Genomic DNA, 22,239 nt, shown 5'->3' with positions numbered 1-22,239 from the left:
CTTGGCCACAATGAGCACCCTTTCACAAGAGCAACCTGAAACAGCCCAAACTTCTTTAGCTACAGAGGAAAACCTTAGTTTCAGATTTTCTAAATACCAATTAGCTGGACTATTTGCTCAAATGAGTAATAATTAGAAGAGTGATTTTAAATAAACCAATGAATTGCTACTTTTTGCAAGAATTTTTCCTTTGCCTATATATTCTTCCTATACTTAAAAACTAAATAACAAGGCAAAATGAAACAGATTAACATTTTAAAAAGCTTCATGCGACTACAAAATAAAACCTATGTGGATGAAGCCCCTCTCCCACTGTTGCCATCTCATGTGTTCAGATTTTACTTTGAAAATGAGTTCCAGCTGCCTTCCAGAGAGGCGGGGAAGACAGGCCCTCGTGGGGAGATGCACACAGGGCTTCAACAGCACTGCACACACGGTCAGGCCTCGACTGCTCTCCCTGCCTGGGTACACCAGGACAGAGCCCAGGCCAGCCGGAGCAAGGAAGGCAAAGAAAGGAGAAACAACAACAAAGGTCCTTAGTGTACCTTATTTATACAACTGCTTATTTTTATACCCTTATCTCTAAAAATTTTGAGTCAGTTTGTAAGAAAAGCCTAGAGAATAGGGTAAAAGGAGAGTCATCAAACCAGGAAACAGCCGAGGGGAACAACACCAATTACATCAATGCCAACTGAGGTTTCTGGCAGCCAAGAAGAGCACAGAGAATTCATAGCTTTTCTGATTTAATAAAAAAAAAAAAGTCTGCCTTATTGATGGGGAGGAGAGCCTTTTTAAACAGCTCTAACCTCTAAGAGAATGTAACACATACATTTGTTACACGACACTGAACAACATAATGCAGGGGACCTTTGTGCACATAATTTTACAGAAAAAAATCCGATCACTTGACCATTTACTATCCGATGACAAACAGTGGAGGGCATGACATCAAACAGTGCTCTGGAGCATGTGCGTACAGAGGCAGAGTGCTACACTCCAACACACAGTGTGCTGTGGGTTGACTCCACACGGCCTTAGGATCTGGGGACTGGCAACCTAAGTGGCCTTGCCTTACACTAAGAAGTCCCTTCCCACAACTCTGAATAAACTTGTATTTTCTTTCTCTTTAAATTTATGTATACATTATGATAGGTGTCACAGTATGTTACATTATAAAAATTCTGCTTTTAAATTTAACCAGCGTGGCCAAGTGGTTAAAATTCTACACGTTATGCCTCAGTGGTCCAGGTTTGGAGGTTCAGATCCTGGGCGAGGACCTGCTCCACTCATCAGCCATGCTGTGGGGGCCTCCCACATACAAAGAAGAAGAAGATGGGCACAGATGTTAGTTCAGTGACAATCTTTCTCAAGTGAAACAAAAAGAGAGGAGGACTGGCAATGGATGTTAGCTCAGGGCAAATCTTCCTCACCAAAAAAAAGAAAAAAGGAGAAAAAAGCTACTATAATTCTTAACAGAATTCTTAAAAGTTTAAAATAATTTTAAACTACAGATCCAAAATGAAGATAAATTTTGATTTCATATAGTCCCTGCACAAATGACAATTTTAAACAATTTCTCCTTTTTTGAAGATGAAGCTATTTTTGTTCCTAAAATTAATTTTATTTTTTAAGCCTTAAATCAAGGAGTATTCTGTCTATCAAGATGCAGATGGGAATAACAGTTCACATATGAACAGTTTATTTTACTGGATTTTAAGATAAATACAAATTTTATCCATCTGTAGTTCTAGTGACTTACTCGCATATGGGACAAAACCAGATATTAAAACCCAGAAGTACAAGCCAGCAGGAGACTCATCCACTGAGTCAACAGAGACTTCTGGAGCTGCTTCTCCGAGGCAGCACAGCTATCCGCCAGGGAGAGCAAGAGTCTACAGCCTCGGCCCTGCTCCCCGGGGCGCAGGGTTCACGTCCTGACAGCACACCACGCTGAGGTCGACTGCCTGCAGACACACAGGCTGCGACTGCTGCTCTCGCCGTCAGGAGAGCCTGCCTCCACGAGAGACGGGAGCAGCACGGGAGAGGCACGGCACTGACACGGGAGAGGCTCAACCCTCCGCACCAGGTGGCCAGTCAGACGCCCAGCCCAGCCACACTTCCTGTAGTTTAAAACGTCTGCTTCCGTCTCAGCAGAGAAAGTGTAAAATGGCTTCTATTTCGAGAAATCAATATTAACTAAGTGCCACAATCCTTAGTTTTAGTAAGACGTGTAACTTCCTAGTATAAGTCTTAACCTATTCTTTAACAGTTAAATAGAAAGAAGTAAAAGTGAGAGCCACCAAAGACGCGTGCAATCATTAAATATAAAAGAGGGAAATGATTTACGAGCCCAAATCCAGACCTTCTTTTTCATATTAGAGGGTTCCTCAGTTGAGCAAGATTCATGAACTGGCCTCACACATGAAAACTGAAACTAAAGCAAAAAGACTGTGCACCTTCACCCCACCACAAGAGTCAGGGCAGCGCATCTCTCTTACCTTTTTAAATGCTTCAGGCATACACCTATCCATAAATCTTTTACAATTCTCATCAGACTCGGAAAGACCTTAGTAAAAGAAATGAAAGGATATGCATTATTCAGAGTTTAGGCAGTCTGCAGAAATCACATATATCATTTCAAATTCATACACCTAGAACTATTTATTAAAGAAACCTTCACTCTTAAGGTATTATCAAAAGAGGAATATAGAAATTTTGACAAAGGAACAGTCTGAGAAACAATCAGTATTTATTTATTAAACAATATATTTATTAACATTTCTTATTAATATACATTTGTTAATAGTATAATAAACAAATACGAGTTAGAACTGAAATGGTTGAACTGATGTTTCCATGTCAGAGTAACTTCAAATGATCTGATTAAATAGCTAATAACACATCAAGAGTAACTACCTAATAGCCATTATTGTTTTTCTAAACAATACAACAAAAATACAAATATTCTTTTTTTTTTTCTGAGGAAGACTGTCCCTGAGCTAACGTCTGTACCAATCCTCCTCTTTTTGCTTAAGGAAGATTCGCCCTGCACTAACACCTGTGCCAAACTTCCTCCATTTTGTACATGGGACACCACCACAGCATGGCTTCATGAGTGGTGTGTAGGTCCGGGCCTGGGATCCGAACCTGCCAACCCTGGGCTGCTGAAGTGGAACTCGCGAACTTAACCACTACACCACCAGGCCAGCCCTCAAATATTCTTAATAAATGCCCAAATCACTCTTCTTCCCTCAAATAAACTGATGAATTCTGTGTAATAAAATGCACAGAATTGCACCTGGCACAGAGTAAGTGATAAATACTTGTCAAGTGAATGACTGAATCCACCTTAAAATTATCTTTTGGAATACTTTTTTTAAAAACTCAATTATGGATTTTGCTTATCATTAGGAATACTGCTGAACACAAGTTCTTTTTTTCAGACCCACTGCCTAGCACAGTACCTACATCCTAACAGGCACTGAATAAATACTGCCGCTGAGAAGCCAGGAATAAACGCACCACAAGAGCCTATTAGCATGAAATCTAATTGTAGTCAAAATATTTCCTCTTGATCTGCCTCATACTGAATCATGGCAGCAAACTTTGCACAATTTTAATGAGAAAAAAATCACAAAACAGTGGCCCAATTCATCTTATTTTATAACTAAATTCAATATGAAAAATAGTTTCCTATTTATAGTATAGAAGTTTCCTTCTATTGATACCCATTCTTCCAATCTACTGATATTTTATTACTCTATTAGTTTAATATTTGTAAAGCACTTAAGACAGTGCCAAGCTCTTAATAAGCATAAAATGTTTGTTAATTACTTTCTTCTTTAAAAAAAAAAAGCCACTGAAGTGAGCCTTAATTTAAAGCGCTCCAAGCTTCTGTGGAAAACGTTAATTTCAGTTTATATAAAGCTTTTTAATCATGTGCACATACATTTATTATGTATGTACATTTAACGTAAGAATCTTGCATTTAAAGAATCTTGCACCCTATTGGAGCTAGAAGAAAAGAGCTGATGTAATTCAAAGTTTTTATTCCACAGAGGATTAAGAGAGCAAATGACCTAAGATTCCAGAGACAGGCAATGAAGAGGAGCTAAGAGTAACGTCAGGTCTCCTACCAACAAACCCTCACGTGTCCTGAGGTCTGAAAACTTACCGAGTCTTGCTAGGTAGGTGGACGCCAAGAGGCATTTGCCTAGCGATTCTTCTCGCTTGTAAGGGATGGACCAATGATCAGTCAAAACACGGCTTTCCAGTTCATACAAATTTGTTGTAGGGAATTCAATTCCTTCCCCTGAGCAGTTTCCATTTTCATCATTCTTCTGACAAAAAAGGATTACGGTAAAAAACAAACTAATTAGTAGCTTTAAAAACTTTTCATTTAGCAGAGAGCAGAGGCTTAATCAATGGTAGCTATTAATAACAATAGTGTGGATTCCACATTGCTTCTTCATAATCACCTTTTTCACCAAGACTATCTCAAGTATCCTCAACTTTCACCATTGTGGCGTCCCGACTCCCTCAGAAGGTGAGCTAACCTCATTCTTCAAAAATGAACTCTCTCCACCTCTCGTGAAATACCAAACCTACCGGCACCCACGGCCACCCCAGCTCCTCTCCCTCTGCTCACTGAGGGGACCAATCTATCCTCAGGACTATCTGTATTTGTCTCCACCTCCTCACCACAGACTCCAGAGCCCCTGCTCTCCCTAAGTGGCTACTCTGAAGTCCCCACTGAACGTTATCATTAAACCCAATGGACGTTCAGTCCTCATTTTACTTTGCAGGTATATTTGAGCTTCCGCTGCCACCTCTTCCTGAGAGGCTGGATTCGCTTCCCTCACCTCCCAGGACAGCACACTTCCCTGTTCTCCTCCCATCGCTCTCGCTCTTCCTACCCTGTCTCCTCTTCTGGTACGTCCTCCCCTTCAGAGCCATCAAACACTGGAACTTCTCGAACCTCAGTGTGAGGCTCTCTTCTCAGTGCTCTTCATCCTGCTGAATGGCACCCCGCTCATTCAGCAGCACAGCCAGAACTCAGGGACTCCTTCTTAAAATCCTGTTCTCCCCTCTGCAGCCCCAAGACCAGGTGATTAGACCTCCTAAATTTCTCTCAAATCCACCTCCTTCTGTCCATCTCAACAGAGACATTACTATTCCTGAACTCACCTTTCCGCCCTCTTTCACCTACTTAACTCCTAAACATCCTTAACCCTTTCAGAGAAGCCTTTCCAAAACTTCTAAAATACGTCAAATTCCTTTAATGATTTTATACTCTTACCATCCAGAACTCCTTCACAGCACTACTCACAGACAGAGGTTTACATTTACTTTTGATTTACTGTCTGTCTGCCCCAACTAGACCAGGCTCCAGGAGGACAGAGATGCTGTCTGGTCTTGACTACGTCTCTATCTACAGAACCTGGTGTCTAACACAAGGAGGTAATTAACACATACTGTTAAACGGAAAAATAATTCATGCAAAAGAAGTATCAGTTACCAGTGGGGTAACTGCCAGACTTTCCATCAGTTCTCACCGTGCTAATTTGTAATAAAGCAAACTGAACTCCTCCCCACATGCTGCCCAAAGCCTACTCTAGTTTCTGTGAAAACCTAAATATTTTCACAATCCACTCTATAATTTAATCATTACAAAATAATATCATTCCATTAGAAAAATCACTTTTAGCCTCAACGAAGAAACAACCGTAAGTATAAAGCAGAAATGATAAAACCAGAGAAGAAAGCAATTTTCAATCCCATATAAATGATATCTAAACAACAAAACAAACACATAATTTTATATACATATGTACATTATCATATATGTATATTTAATATACATACATACAGAAAGAGACAACAATGGAAAGAATGTGATAAAATTAACATTTGAAGAACCTGAATAAAGGTTACATAAAAATTCAAGATTTATATAAAGGTTATATAAATAATTCCAGATTTACAGAAAAGCTGCAAAAATAGCATGACTTTTCTATAAATCTGGAATTATTTCAAAATTAAAACAATTTAGTTGGATAAATATATAAAAGCATAGAATTTTAAAGCCAGACAGAAATTAAGAGAATTCAATATTTTACACAGGAAGAATCTAATGAATTATGTAGGGATTCACCTATAGTGATAAAAAAAAGTTTAAATTATATGCTCTACTTGAATTGTATGCTCTACTTAAGAAGCCCATTCCATTTGGTAACAACTAATTTGGTTTCTAAATACTTTTAAGTGTTTGTCTTAAATTACCAAATAAGAACACATGTTCTTTGTAGAAAATGTGAACAGCAAAAAATAAAACCCACCATTAATTCCACCATCTAAAAATTAATCACACTTTTTTTTTTAATGAGGTAGATGGTCACTAAGCTAACATCCGTGCCAATCCTCCTCTATTTTATGTGGGATGCTGGCACAGCAGGACTCAATGAGTGGTGCTAGGCCCACACCGGGATCTGAACTTGCAAACCCTGGGCTGCCAAAGCAGAGCACGCAAACTTAACCACCATGCCACTAAGTCAGCCCCGACACTGACACCTTAATAAATATTTTTCTGGCAAAATCTTTTTCTATACAGATTTTATTCTCCTAAAAATTCACAAATGTGGAATTAACCTTACTCTCACCACCTCCATGGCCCCTCATCATTCTCTCATATAAAGAGTGTATTAGTGTGATATTTCTTATCTGATTTAAAAGACAGATGCACAAAGTAATAATTATAAGACTGTGGTTAATGGCCTTATAATGTATAAAGATGTAATTAGTATGATAATAGCACAAAGGAGGGGAAGGGAACAAAACTATGTTGAAGCAATGGTTTGTACACTATTGAAATTAAGTTGGTATTAATCCAAAATACTTTATTATAAATTAAGATGTTATTTGTAATCCACAGGGCAACCACTAAGAAAATAAATTAAAAATATATATAGTGAGGGGCCAGCTGGTGGCGTACTGGTTAACTTCATGCTCTCTGCTTCAGTGGCTTGGGGTTTGCAGGTTGGGATCCTGGGTGTGGACCTACACATCACTCATCAAGCCATGTTGTGGCAGCATCCCATATACAAAAGAGAGGAAGACTGGCACAGATGTTAGCTCAGTGACAATCTTCCTCAAGCAAGAAGAGGAAGATTGGCAACAAGTGTTTACCTCAGGGCCAATCTTCCTCACCAAAAAAAATATATATATAGTGAAAGAGAAAACAAGGGAATTAAAATGGTACACTCAAAACTACTTAATACAAAAGATGAGAATAATGGAGGATTAGAGGAACAAAAAGACTGAAGACATATCTAGAAAATAAACAGCAAAATAGCAGATGTAAATCTTGTTTTAAGTAATTATATTAAATAATAATTATCAATAACATATTAAATGTAAATTGACTAAACACTCAAATCAAAAGGCAGAGATTTGCAGAATGGATTTTAAAAAATGATTGAACTATATTCTGTCTACAATAGACACACTTTAGATCCAAAAACACAAAGAGGCTAAAACAAAAGGATGGAAAAAGATATATCACGCACCCATAAAGGAGCTGGAGTAGCTATATTAGTATCAGACAGAACAGATGTTAAGACAAGAAATGTATTACTAGAGACAAAGAGGGGAACTTTATAATGATAAAAAAGGCGAATACAGCAGGAAGATAAAATAAAAGGATGGAAAAAGACACACCATGAAAATGATAACCAAAAGAGAGCTGGAGTACCTACACTAATGTCAGAAAAAAACAGATGCTATGTGAAAATTTGTACTAGAGACAAAGAAGAATTTTTTATTATGCTAAAGGGTTAATCCATCAGGAAGACATAACAATTATAAACATAAGTGCATTTAACAACAGAGACTCAAAGTATAAGAAACAAAAACTGACAGAATTGAAGAGAAAGACATAATTCAATAACAATAGTTGGAGACTAATACTGACTTTCAACAACAGAGCTAGGCAAAAAGTCAACAAGGAAATAAAAGAGTTAAACAATACTGCAAAGTAACTAAAACTAAAAGACATTTATCGAACACTCCAGCAATTAACAGCAGAATATACATTCTTCTTAAATGTACATGGAACATTCTCCAGGATAGAGCCTGTCAGGTCATAAAACAAGCCTTAATAAATGTGAAAGGACTAAAATCATACAAAGTACGCTCTCTGATCACAATGGAACAAAATTAGAAATCAACAGAACATACTCCTAAATAAACAATGGATCGAAAAGAAATCACAAGGGAAATTAGAAAATACTTTTGAGATGAATGAAAATTAAAATACAACATAACTTGTGAGATGCAGTGATTACAGGGAAATTTTTTTAAAAAAAGAGAAAAATTACAAATCATATAACCTAACTATGCACCTTAGGAAACTAGACAAAAAAGAGCAAACTAAACCCAAAGGAAGCAGAATGGAAGGAAATGATGAAGATTACAGTGAAAATAAATGAAAGATAAAAATGATACATACAATAAACAAAACCAAAGGTTGGTTCTTTGAAAAGATCAACAAAATGGACAAATCTTCAGCTAGACTGACCAAGAAAAAAAGAGAGAAGACTCAAATTACTAAAATCAGGAATGAAAAAGGGGATGTAATATTGACCTTACAGAAATAAAAATGATTATAAGGAATATTATTGACAATTTTATGCCAACAAATTAGAGAATCTAGATGAAATGGACAAATTCCTACAAAGACATAATCCACCAAAACTCACTCAAGAAGAAACAGAAAAGCTGAATAGATCAATACCAAGAGAATGCCTTCTAATCAAAAGCTTCCCAGAAAGAAAAGCCCAGGACCAAATGCCATTACTGGTGAATTCTAACAAACATTTAAAGAAGAATTAACATCAATCCTTCACACTGTTCCCCCCAAAAAAGAAAAGGAGGGAACACTACCAACTTATTTTACAAGGGCAGTACTACCCTGATATTAAAAGCACACAAAGATACTTACTTCATATCCTTTAGGATGGCTAGCACCAAAAACACAAAAGATGATAAATGCTGGTAAGGATGTAGAGAAATTAAAACCTTTGTGCATTACTAGTAGGAAAGTAAAATGGTGCAGCCACAGTGAAAAACACAATGTTAGTTCCTTAAAAAATTAACATAGAATTACCACATGATCCAGCAATTCTACTTCTGTATCTGTCTAAAAGCACTGAAAGCAGGGCCTTGAACAGATATTTGTACACCCATGTTGACAGCAGCACTATTCCTAACAGCCAAAAGGTGGAAGCAACCCAAGTGGCCATTGACGAATGAATGGATAAACAAATGTCATGTGTATATACAACAGAATATAATTCAGCCTTTAAAAGGAAGGAAATTCTGATACATGCTACAATATTCATGAGCTTTGAAGACATTATGCTAAGTGAAATAAGTCAGTCACAAAAGAACGAATATTGTATGATTCCATTTATATGAGGTACCTAGAATAGTTCAGATTCATAGAGACAGAAAGTAGAATAGAACGGTGGTTGCCAGGGGCTAGGGGCAAGGAAGAATGAGGAGTTATTATTTAATGAGTACATAGTTTGTTTCAATTTGGGAAGACAAAAAAGTTCTGGAGATGGATGGTGGTGATGGTTGAAGAACAATGTAAACATATGTAATGCCACAAAAGTATATCCTTAAAAATGGTTAAAATGATAAATTTTATGTTAAGTATACTTTATCACAACTTAAAAAAACGGACAAAGACAACACGAGACAAAAAAAATTACAGACCACTCTCTCCTTGAATATAGACACAAAAATCCTTAACAATAAACAGGCAAACCGAATCCAGCAACACATAAAAAGGATTCTACAATATGACTAGGTGTGATTTATCGCAGGCACGCAAAGTTGGTTTAGCGTACAAAAACCAATCAATATAATATACTACGGTAACAGAATAAAGGGAATAAAACACATAATCATCTCAATAGATGCAGAAAAAATATTCACAAAATCCAACACTCTTTCATAATTAAAAAAAAAATCAACAAAGAAATAAAAGGGAATTTCCTCAACCTGATGATAGGCATCTACAAAAAACCCTACAATCAGCATAGCACTTAATTGTGAAGACTGAGTGCCTTCCTCTAAAGTCAGGAACAAGACAAGGAAGTGCGTTTTCACAGTTTCCATTCAACAGTGTACGGGAGTGTCTAAACAGGGCAATTAGGCCAAATACGAAACAAAAGGCATTCATTCAGAATGAAGAAGATGAAGTAAAACTATTTCTGTTTACTGATGACATAAACTTGTATATAGAAAATTCTAAGGAATTCACCAAAAAATCCCTACTAGAACTAATAAATGAGTTCAGCAAGGTTGCAGAATACAATACCAACGTATAAAATTCAACTGTATGTCTACACGCTAACAATGAACAATCCTAAAATAAAGTCAAGAAAACAACTGCATTTACACTAACACCAAAAGAATTAAATACTTAAGAAGTACAAGACTTGTACATTGAAAATTATAAAACATTAGAGAAAGTAATTAAAGAAGACCTAAATGAAAGGAAAGATTTCTCACGTTCATGAAGTGGAACTTAATATTAAGATGCCAATACTCTCCAAATTGGTCTAGAGATTCAATGCAATGAGAGTCAAAATTCCAGCTGGCTCTAAAACTTACATAGAAATGCAAGGAACCCTGAACAGCCAAAATAATTTTGAAAAATAAGAACAAACTCTGAGAATTCACACTTCTTGCTTGCAAAACTTACTACAAAGCTATAGAAATCAAGACAATGTGGTACTGGCATAAAGACAAACATACAGATCATGGAATTGAATTCAGATTCCATAAATAAGTCCTTACATTTGTGGTCAGTTGATTTTCAACATGGGTAACAACAGAAATTAGTTAATCTTTGATAAAAGCAATTCAATGGAGGAAGGTTAGCCTTTTTAACAAATGGTGCTGAGACAACTAAAGATACACAAACAAAAGAATCACACTGGATACTTCCCTCACACCACATACAAAAATTAACCCAAAATGCAACACAGGAGTAAATTTACATGGTCTTGGATTACGCAATTATGTCTTAAACAGGACACCAAAAACACAGCAAAAGAAAAAATAGATAAATTTTGAATTTGAACTTTATCAAAATTAAAACTTTTGTGCATCAAAGAACATCAAGAAAGTGAAAAGATAACCACAGAATGGGAGAGAATACTTGCAAATCCTCTATCTGATAACACTTTTATCTAGAATATAAAAGAACTCTTATAACTCAACAATAAAAAGACAAATAACCCAATAAAAAATGGGCAAAGGATTTAAATGGACATTTCTCCAAAGAAGATATACAAGTGGCCAGTAATTAGCACATGAAAAGATGCTCAGCATGAGTGGTCATCAGGCAAATGCAAATCAAAACCACAAGAGACCACTTCACACACACTAGAATGGTTAAAATAAAAGAGACAAGAACAAGTACTGGGGAGGATGTGGAGAAACTGGAACCTTCACACATCGCTGGGTGGATTATAAAACGGTGAAGCCTCTTTGCAAGATAGTTTGGCAGTCCCTCAAAGTTAATCACCGTTACCTAGGACACAGCAATTCTATTCGTAAATATACTCACGAGATATACCCAAGAGAAATGAAACATACGTCTCCACGAAAACTTATACGTGAGTGTTCATAGCAGCACTGTTGGTAATTAGTCAAAGAGTAGCAGGGCCAGCCCCAGTAGCCTAGTGGTTAAATTCAGTGTGCTCTGCTTTGGTGGCCCAGGTTGGGTGCCTGGGTGCAGACATACACCACTCGTCTGTCAGTGGCCATGCTGTGGCTGCAGCTCACAGACAAAAAGAGGAAGATTGGCAATGATATCAACTCAGGCAAAACTTCCTCAGCAAAAAAAAAAAAAGCAATAATAACCTAAATGTCCATCAAAACTGACGAATGAATAAAATGTGGTATATTTATACAATGAAGTTTTTTAGCCCTAAAAATGAAAAACATACTGAGCCATGATACAACATGAATGAACTGCAAAAACATTATGCTAAGGGAAAGAAGCCAGACATAAAAGGCCATATATTACTCCATTTACATGAAATGTCTAGAATAGGCAAATTCACAAAAATAGAAAGTAGAGTAGTGGTTGCCAGAGGATAGGAAGAGGGAGAAAAGGAGAGTGACTGTAATGGATACAAAGTTTCTTTTTGGGGTGATGAAAATACTCTAAAATTAAAGAGTGGTGACGGTTGCACAACTCTGTGAATGCACACTTTAAAAGGGTGAACTTGGGGCTGGCCCCGTGGCCGAGTGGTTAAGTTCGCGTGCTCCACTGCATGCGGCCCAGTGTTTCGTTGGTTCGAATCCTGGGCGTGGACATGGCACTGCTCATCAAACCACGCTGAGGCAGCGTCCCACATGCCACAACTAGAAGGACCCACAACAAAGAATATACAACTATGTACCGGGGGGCTTTGGGGAGAAAAAGGAAAAAATAAAATCTTTTAAAAAAAAAAAAAAAAAGGGCAAACTTTATGGCATGTGAATTATATTTCAATAAAGGCTTTATTTTAAAAAGTTGAGTTCGATGATTATAGTCACTAAACATAAGTGAGTATATAAATATCATATTTAAGAACTTCAAAACACAGAGTTGTACCCAATGATCTATAATAAAAATGATACATAGGCCCATCAGGCATTTTTAAAACAGCAATTTAAAAAATAATGTATTTAAGATCTAACAGGTGAAAAATCTCATGCTGCCTCCTAAGCAGTTAACATTCTCCATCTTGAAAAGGGAGTGAACGGAGATGGTGGACGCCAGGGCTACTGAACGAAACGAGGAGCACCACATTTTGAGGCGGGTGCTGCCAAAACAAGGAGACAGCGAATCACAAAGGAGGAGGAAACAGTGACAGGAACGCATGCTCAGATTGGTTAATATTTGAGTCGAGCCTGTCCTCAGCCAAAACCACACACTGAGCAAGAGAATACAGGCAAAGCAGCTCAGAACTGTCCTACTGCAAAACAGCTCCCAACAGACATGAGGCACTGGGCTTTCAACAAGAACTCTGCAATGTAACGTCCCATTTTCTCATAAGACGTCAAATCCAAATGATATCCAAGTAATCATTATTGACCACTGATTCTAAATTGATTAGAAATACATTTATCAAAAGCTCGTTACGTCCCAGACAGCTGCTGAGCATTGAGGACAGAGATAAAGGTACAATTCTTGTCTTTAAAGAGCTGGACACTTGAATGTATGGAAAGGGAGGTCCAAGCCAGCCTTGGCTGTCGCTGTGCATGTGTGCGCAGTGAGTGTGTACACAGCTGAAGAAGTTTAAGGAAAATAGTGTTCTAGGCAGAGGGTTACAGAGCTTATTATTTCAACACCTGTATTACTTTATTTTTCAAGTATATTAAGTAATAAAACCTCAACGTTTTCAGCCTTTTTGACAACTTGAGGCAGTGTCTTTACTTTCTATTATGATATTCCATCGATTTCATTTAAAATTTAAAAATACTTAAAAAAATGTTTTAAAATATTTATGTAAATTCAGCATGTTAGAAATGCACAATTCTGTCACTAAGGCAGAAAAGAAATGTGCTCACAAACAATTCATGATGCCACATTTAACCTGAAATATTTCTAATAACTGCATCTTGTGCATTTAGTCATCCAAGAAAAATAACAGACGAGGTAATATGTTAAATTATGATTTCTGAATTGGCCATTTTAGGATTAAAATCAAAACAACTAACATTGTTGGATACATAATTTAGGCTATTTTCTAAATAAGTAATCTTACTTATGCCCATAAATACGAATAAAAATGTAAACAAGGCTTCTGTAACTCCCATGATACTTGATAACGTCATAAACATGTGAGGAATTCAAAGTGTTGTATTATAAGTTCACCTACTGGCAAACTGTTCAGAACGAGTCTTACTATTTACTTACTTAAAAGGGCAACTTAGTACTTTTAATTGATGGAAATGAAGTTTTTCATGGAACTGACAAATGCTGCCACCATATAGGCAAATCTATCCCCAGAGTTTAATAAAGATCTTTAGATTTAACATGTAGTTTATTTTGACAAGAATATTTTTCTGCATGATAGCTTTTATTTTCAACTAGACATGCTCATATGTGTCACTATCCATATCTAGAAACTTGCCTGTTTGAAAACAGCAGACAAACCAACGTAAATACAGGCAATTTCTTAATTGGGGGATGAGTACACAAAACAATATAATTTATTTAACTCTTGTAAATGAGCTTTAAAGTATCATTGCATAAGCTTTTAAGTTAATCATAGAGTTCAATATTTATTTAGAAAACTACCTTCAAGTTTTTAAAAAAAGACAACAAACCCTTTGCTCTTGAGCTCAACAAGGACAGACTATTAAAATTTAAGCCTTTGTTTAAAGAAAGAAAACCCCCTGGAGTGGGCACCGCCTGTTAGTTTAGAGATGAGCTCAGCTCCTGTCCACCCACTGACTCAACAGATCCAGGTAAAGAAAATTATTCAACTTAAAGGACAGGAGATTGTCAAAGTTGCTTAAAGTTTCTTAATACTAAACTCAATTACTGAACTATTTTATTAGCCAACAATGTACTCAAAAGAGGTTCCAAATTTCTGATTAACATACGGAAAAATGAAGATGCCAAACTCATTTCTTCACAATTTTTTAAAATGGATCTATTACCTAAAACAGACAATTAGCACTACACATGTCAAATGCTTAAGGAAAAACGTGAAAACATGAACATTTGATTCCAAGTCGCTAATTTATAACTTCCACTAAATCTTGCGATTGTCAGTTGCACTTACTAAATATTTTTCAAAGCAATTCAGAGACAATTATATGCAGATCTGATACTCCTTCTGCTGTTTCAGACTAGAGAAAATGATTCCTAAAACACTGTGTCCTGGAAAAAGAGAGATGGTGGGAAAGTGCAGGCAGTCCCCAAGTGACTACTGCATTGTGTCTCAAGTCTGCTTGCAAACTGTTTTCTTTGAATTCATTTTCATTTCATGTTATAAGTAGTAAAGAATTTCCTAACTTTTCTACAAAATCTGACGTTTCTTGTGGTCCTTTCCTTCATAACCCTTGGTCGTTATTCACATATTTAGAATATACAGAAACAAGGTTTTCATGAGAAGTTATCTTACAATTCAAGGTGATACCTTACATACAGAATTTATCTTTTCAGTTAGATTTGAGGTTTGGGACTTACAGATCATTGATTCCAGAAAGAAAAACGTTGGTAGCTGAAGTTTGGACCTTCAGTTTTCACAGACAGCAGGAAGAGGAGAGGGATGCTAAAGGGGGTTCAGATACACTCAGATGAGAGGAAGATGAGAGAGCGGCAAAAGGCGAACTGATGTATGTACTGGGTACTTAGCTCTATGTGTTAGGAATTGTGCCAAACCCCATGAGGCAAGAATTATCATCTTCATATTTTAGATGGCAAACTAAGACTCAAAAAAGACCAGTTACTCAAAGTCATATTTCTTATGGTCTCTTGCCCAACACCAGTAGTCATTTATGTGTAAAGAATGGGATGAGAATTCAAATCAAGATCTCTCCAAGGGGCCATCTGGTGGCCAAGTGGTTAAGTTCACGTGCTCCACTTCAGCGGCCCAGGATTTTGCCAGTTTGGACCCTGCACGTGGACATGGCACTGCTCATCAGGCCATGCTGAGGCGGCGTCCCACATAGCACAACCAGAGGCACTCACAACGAAAATATGCAACTATATACTGGGGGGATTTGGGGAGAAGAAAAAAAAGAAAGAAGATTAGCAACAGTTGTTAGTTCAGGTGCCAATCTTTAAAAAAAAGAAAGATTTCTCCAAATCTCAGGTTCTAGTTTAAGAACACTTGGAAGTAATTCCAATTCCTCCTAAAATTGGTAGAATGGCACAATACCAAAAAGCGCCACTCGAGAATGGGGGTAAAATTGGTTGTATAAAAAACTAAACCAACCAACCAACCTATATAGTGTACCCTAAACCAAGATATGAGAAGGAAAGAGAGGATTACTGAAATCAAAATTTCTATTTCTTCCAAGGTACTGGTATTTCTTAATCTGTTGATATTCCTAAAGTTCTAGATAAGGCATTATCTAGCATAAGCAATTACCTTTTATCCTCAATTTTGTTGAAAATTTCCTTTACTACATATTCCTACACGACAGATCTAAATGTGGATTCTGTCACCACCACCTGCTAACTGTGTGATCTTGAATAAGCTTCTTCACCTCTCTATGTGTCTTAGTTTTCTCAAAAAAAGACAGAGATTAGTGCCTGGCCTGCAGGATTAACATGCAGACGAAAGAGAATCCACGTAGAGGGCCCAGCACAGCGAACAGGCCGGGCACAACGGCAGCCCGGACTGCTCTTCAAGCTTCAGGGGAGTGCTGCCACAGAACTTCCTGCCACCCTTCGACCTCGGTGCCCACAAGGCAACTCAACTTACCACATCACAAAGAACTCAGCGTTCTGCTTCAAGCGTGTTTCTTCTCTAATATTCCTAATCACTGAAACTTTGTCATCTTTCCAACCAGTCGGTCACCATAGCACTCAGCAATTTCTCAGGAACAGTCTCTCCTAGCCAAACCACTGCCTTGCTGAGGCCCTTGCTGTGTGCTGCTGAGACCGTTGCAACCCTCTACCCCATAACTGCTGTCCCTGCCACCATTCTACCCCTACCCCTGCACCCCTCCAAAACGCCACCAGAGTGAACTTCCTTTAAAAAAGAAAAACTAAACCAAACCAAAGAAGGAGTCTGATGCCGCCAGGTTTCCTGCACTGGCATGGAGGCACTTCACCATCGGACCACAACCTATAAACAACTCACGCGCCACCTCCCCAGCCCCTTCTGCTCTAACCACACTGAACTTCTCAGTCCCGAGGACCCAAGGCCTTGTCATGAAACCATGCTTAGCTCCATGCTGGTTCCTCTGCTTAGAACACCCTTTCTCAACCTAATAAATTACCACTTGTTCTTTGCCGTAAACTAAATATTTGTGTCTCCCCAAAGTTCATATGTTGAAACCTAACCCCCAAAGTGATGGTATTTGGAGACGGGGCCTTTGGGAGGTGATTAAGTCATGAGAGTTCTGATGCTGTAACAGAGATCACAGAGAGCTCCCTCGCCCTTCCACCATCTGAGGTTATAGTGAGAAGACAGCTGTCTGTGAACCAGGAAGTGGGTCCTCACCAGAAACTGAATCTGCCTGTGCCTCAATGTTGGACTTCCAGCCTCCAGACTGTGAGAAAGAAATTTCTGTGTTTACAAGGCACCCAGGATATGGTATTTTGTTATAGCGTCCCAAAGTGACTAAGACATTCTTCAAAACCAGTCAAGTATCATCTCTTCAACACAATTTTCAGATCCCTCCAAGCAAAGTACTGTCTTGTACTCCCACACAGCACTCTCATTCAGTGTTCCAGCAGCTGGGAGCACATCAGGGAACAAGACAAACACATTCTGTCCTTGAAGCTCGGAGATACATGATCAGAGAAGACAATTAAATAAGAGATTACAGTTTCTTGCAAAGGAGCATGCTATAATAACTGAGTGCTATGAAAGTATATGAGAAGGGGAACCCACGGAATATTTTCAGCCTTAAACAAGAAGGAAATCCTGTCACATGCTATAACCTGGATGAACCTTTAGGACATTATGCTAAGTGAAATAAGCCAGTCACAAAACAATAAATACTGTATGATTCCTATCTAAAGTAGTCAAATTCTTAGAAACAGAAAGTAGAATGGTGGTTGCCAGGGGCTGGGGGAAGGGGAAAAAGGGGAGTGGTTTAATGTGTATAGTTTCCATTTTCCAAGATGAAAAAGTTCTAGAGATCTGTCACACAACAATGTAAATATACTTAGCATTACTGAACTGTACACTCAAAAAACGTTAAGGTACTAAATTTTATGTGATTTTTACAACTTTAAAAAAATAAGAAGAAAAAGAAGGGGACACAGGCTAATCATGGTTGAAGGTAGCCTATAAATGAAATAACATTACAGCTGAGACCTAAGCAAGCATCTAACTTCTTCACCAAAACCTCATCATGGTTAATTCTCAGTCTGCATCTTCCCTAGCCCATCAGCAATATTTAACACAGCTAATCACTCCCTCCTTGAAACCCCTCCTTCATCTGGCTTCCAGCACAGGGCCCTTGCTGGTTCCTCTCCCTTCAACAGCCACTCCTCAATTTCCACTGCTGGTTCCTCCTTATCACCCCAGTTTCTAAACACTTGGAGCCCTGTCCTCAGACCTCATCTTTACTTTATATACAGTCACGCATTGCTAAATGATGGACACACATTCTGAGAAATGCGCTGTTAGGTAATTCCGTTGTTGTGCAAACGTCATAGTGGACCTACACAAACCTCGATGGTATAGACTAATACACATCTAGGCTCTATGGTATAGCCCACTGCTCCTAGGCCACACACCTGTACAGCATGCTACTGTACTGAATATTGTAGGCTGTTGTAACACAATGATAAGCAGTTGTACATCTAAGCATAGAAAAGGTACAGTAAACATACAGTACAAAAGATGAAAAACGGCACACCTGTATAGGGCACTTACCACGAATGGAGCTTGCAGGACTGGAAGCTGCTCTGGGTGTGTGAGTGAGTGAGTAGTGAGTGAATGTGAAGGCTAGGGCGTTGCTGCACGCTGCTGCAGACTCTGTAAACACCGCACACTTAGGTACACGAATCTTAGGAAAAGATATTTTTTTCTTTAGTAATAAATTAACCTTACTGTTACTTTTTTACTTTATAAATTTTCTAATTGTTTTTATTTTTTGACTCTTTTGTAATAACACTTAGCTTAAAACACAAACACATTGTACAGCTGTACAAAAATATTTTCTTTCTTTATATCCTAATTCTAAAAGCTTTTTTCTACTTAAAACTTAAAAATTTTTTTTTACATTATAAACTCTTTTGTTAAAAACTAAGGCACACACACATTAGCCTAGGCCTACACAGGGTCAAGATCATCATTATCACCATCTTCCACCCCCACATCTTGTCCCACTGGAAGGTCTTCAGGGGCAATAACACATGGAGCTGTCGTCTCCTGCGATAACAATGCCTTCTTCTGGAATGCCTCCTGAAGGACCTGCCTGAGGCTCTTCCTGAGGAGGGGTCACTCTTTTCAGAAAGATGTCCCTGGTAGTTTGATGGTTTGTCTCTTTTTTTCATCATAGATTTGCTTGTAAGCAGATAATGCATCATGAACATCCCTCTCTATTAATGAAAACCTTTCAGTGTTGGGTCCATGTTTTCAAACTTTTTAAGGAGCCTGTTGAGCTCTGCAAAGGCTTCTGCTAAACCCTTCACTGTGAATTTTCGTGGGGGTTCCTCTCTTTATTCCCCTGCAGTTTCCTTTTCTCTTGCCTCTTCTTCAGCTAGCGTCCCTCTTCCAGTCCCAACAACTCCTCATCAGTCGGTTCCTCAGAACCACCTCTGGGAGCCCCTCAGTGTCATCTTTATCCACACCCAGGTTAAAAGTTGTCCGCCATGTCAGCGACAGCCTTCATTTTTGCAACTTCCTCATCCTTGACAAACCTTTGAAGTCATGGACAAACCTCTTGAGTGTCTTCTTCCAGATGTCATTTATACGCTCCTTGGTGATATCACCTCAAACCCAATCAAGGTTCTTGATGCAGTCAAGATGTTGTAATCCTTCTAGAATTGGAACAGTGTCTTCTCGGTGTCTTTCTCAGTTGCAGCAATAACTGGGCAAAAGCCCTCCTCAGGTAGTAGGCCTTAAAAGCTGCTATAACTCCTTGATCCCTTGGTTGGGTCAAAGAGTTGGTGTTTGGAGGGAGAAACACTGCTGTGATGTTGGGATGAAGATCACCAATAAAAGGAGGATGTCCAGGAGCGTTATCAACATAAGCAAAATCTTGAAAGGCATGTTATTCTCCAAACAATACTTCTCTATTTTGCTGGCATAGCAATTCAGGAGGGCATCTTGGGAGAGGAGCTGGGTCATCCATGACTTCTTCTTGCTCCCATGGTACAATGGCAGTGTGTGCTTACTGACATGCTTGAAGGCCCTGGTTTTCTCACTGTGCCAGATCACAAAGGGTTTCATTTTGTAGCCTGCAACACTGCCCCCAAGCAAGACTGTTTTCCTGTCCTCAAAAGCCTTGAAACCTGGCATTGACCTGGCCTCCTTATGGTTGAAAGTCCTTTTAGGCATCCATTTCCAGAATACAGAGACTTCATCCACATTGAATACTTGCTCTGGCAAGTAATTTTCCTCCACAATCAGCTTATCTGGAATTTCCAAAAATTCTTCAGCTGCCTTCACATCAGCACTCACAGACCCACCACTCACTTTCACGTTATTTAATGAATAATAATTCTTGAATTGTTTAAACCACCCAGAGCTAGCAGTGAATTCAACATTGTAGTCGAGTCCAGCCTTTTCTTTCAACATCGCGAACAAACTTATTGCTCTGGCCGTGACCGTCATGGTGCTGAGAGGGAAATGCTCTGTGTCTCATCTTCAACCCAGGTCACTTGAAGTTTCTCCTTCTTGAATTTTTGTCAGTCTCGTTGCCTTCAACAAAGTAGACTCCCTAACAACTTCCGTGACTTTGTTCTTGGTCTTCTCAATCATAGCTATGGTGGAATGGGACATGCTTGACTGGTGAGCAATAACCATCACTGATTTTCCACCTTCGTAGTCCTTAAACACTTTTAATTTCATTTCCAAGTCAATCACTCAACGTGGCCTCTTACTGGCAACATTAGCAGTGGATTTTGTATGTTTAGGGGCCATGATGAACAAAACAACACGAGATTAAATCAAGCAAAAGACAAAATGATCCGATCAAGAGACACAGTAAATACAAGATATATGAGACTACTCCAGTATAACATGGCATAGTGTTTTACAGTAAACTCTTTTTTTAATAAGTAGACAGAGTACACTCTAAAATAATAAAAGTATAGTACAGCAAATACATGAACCAGTAACATTTATTATCACTATCAAGTATCATGTACTGCTCATAATTGTATGTGCTATACTTTTATATAACTCACAGTACAGTAGGTTTGTTTATACCAGCATCACCACAAACATGGGACTAACGTGTCAATACTATAATGTTACAATGGCTGTGATGTCACTAGGCAATAGGAATTTTTCAGCTCCATTATAATCTTATACGACCACCATTGTATATGTGGTCCACCGTTGACTGAAACGTCATTATGTGGCACATGACTATGCACTCCCTCGGTGATTTCCCTGAGGTGAATCTAATTGCAGTATTTCTCAACCTTGTTTTATTATCACTCCTTCAAGGAGACTTTTAAACATTTTTTTTCTCAATCATCCCATCTCCATTAATTAAATACTAAATAAGATTGCATTGGTGCAATATTGTGATTTATAAGAAATATATAGGGGCCGGCTCCGTGACCGAGTGGTTAAGTGCGTGTGCTCCGCTGCGGCGGCCCAGGGTTCGGATCCTGGGCGCAGACATGGCACCACTCGTCAGGCCACGTTGAGGCGGCGTCCCACATCCCACAACTCGAAGGACCTGCAACTATGTACAGGGGGGGTTTGGGGAGATAAAGCACAGAAAAAAAAAAAAAAAGATTGGCAACAGTTGTTAGCCCAGGTGCCAATGCTTTAAAAAAAAAAAGAAAGAAATATATATATAGTCATTCAGATGACCAAAATATATTTCTCATATATATTTGGTCTTCATTCACAGTTCCTGGCTCAACAGCCCCCAAAACCCTTGGAATTTCCTAAGTGTTGACAGTGACACACACGTTTTTTGTTACGTTAATGAAGGTGACTCTTGGATTCCGTCCTTGCCAGGAGAACCAGCCCTGTGATCAGAGGATTGGAACTCTCAGCCCCATCCTCTGAGTTCCAAGGGGGGCGGCTGGAGACTGAATCAGCTGTCAATGGCCAACAATTTAGTGCATCATGACTACACAATGAAGCCTCCATAAACACCCGAAACGACAGCTTGTCAACCCCTTTTTCGGAAAGTTTCCACAGTGGGGAAACAGAACACTTCCACAAGCCACCATTTCGGGCCCCAAGCTCCAAGAAGACAGAAGCTCCCTCGTTCGGGACCTCACCCTACGTATCTTTTCATCTGGCTGTTGATTCATGTCCTTTGCAGTAAATTGGTAATCTAGTG

General features: G+C 38.5%; 1 protein-coding gene across 9 annotated transcripts in view; it reads right to left on the bottom strand.

The window, feature by feature from the left end:
* Window positions 1-22,239, bottom strand: part of USP24 (ubiquitin specific peptidase 24) — a 139,269-nt gene that overhangs the window by 102,066 nt on the left and 14,964 nt on the right. For 6 of the 9 annotated variants that reach the window (XR_011431013.1, XM_023629160.2, XM_023629183.2 and 3 more), the window contains exons 2-3: window positions 4,175-4,340; window positions 2,499-2,566 (exon numbers count right to left, since the gene is read on the bottom strand). Coding sequence is in view for 7 of the 9 variants with exons in the window: in XM_023629160.2 (XP_023484928.1) it covers window positions 2,499-2,566; window positions 4,175-4,340 (234 nt within the window). In the remaining 2 variants the exon portion in view is untranslated. Of the gene's footprint in view, window positions 1-2,498; window positions 2,567-4,174; window positions 4,341-4,916; window positions 5,009-22,239 lie in introns of those variants that run through there. The other 3 variants (XM_023629167.2, XM_070247705.1, XM_070247720.1) reach the window with 2 other exon arrangements.

The sequence above is a fragment of the Equus caballus genome, chromosome 2 (genome assembly GCF_041296265.1).
Source record: "Equus caballus isolate H_3958 breed thoroughbred chromosome 2, TB-T2T, whole genome shotgun sequence".
Taxonomy (NCBI): Eukaryota; Metazoa; Chordata; class Mammalia; order Perissodactyla; family Equidae; genus Equus; species Equus caballus.
The sequence above is the reverse complement of the archived record's forward strand: the minus strand, read 5'-3'. Positions and strand labels throughout refer to the sequence as shown.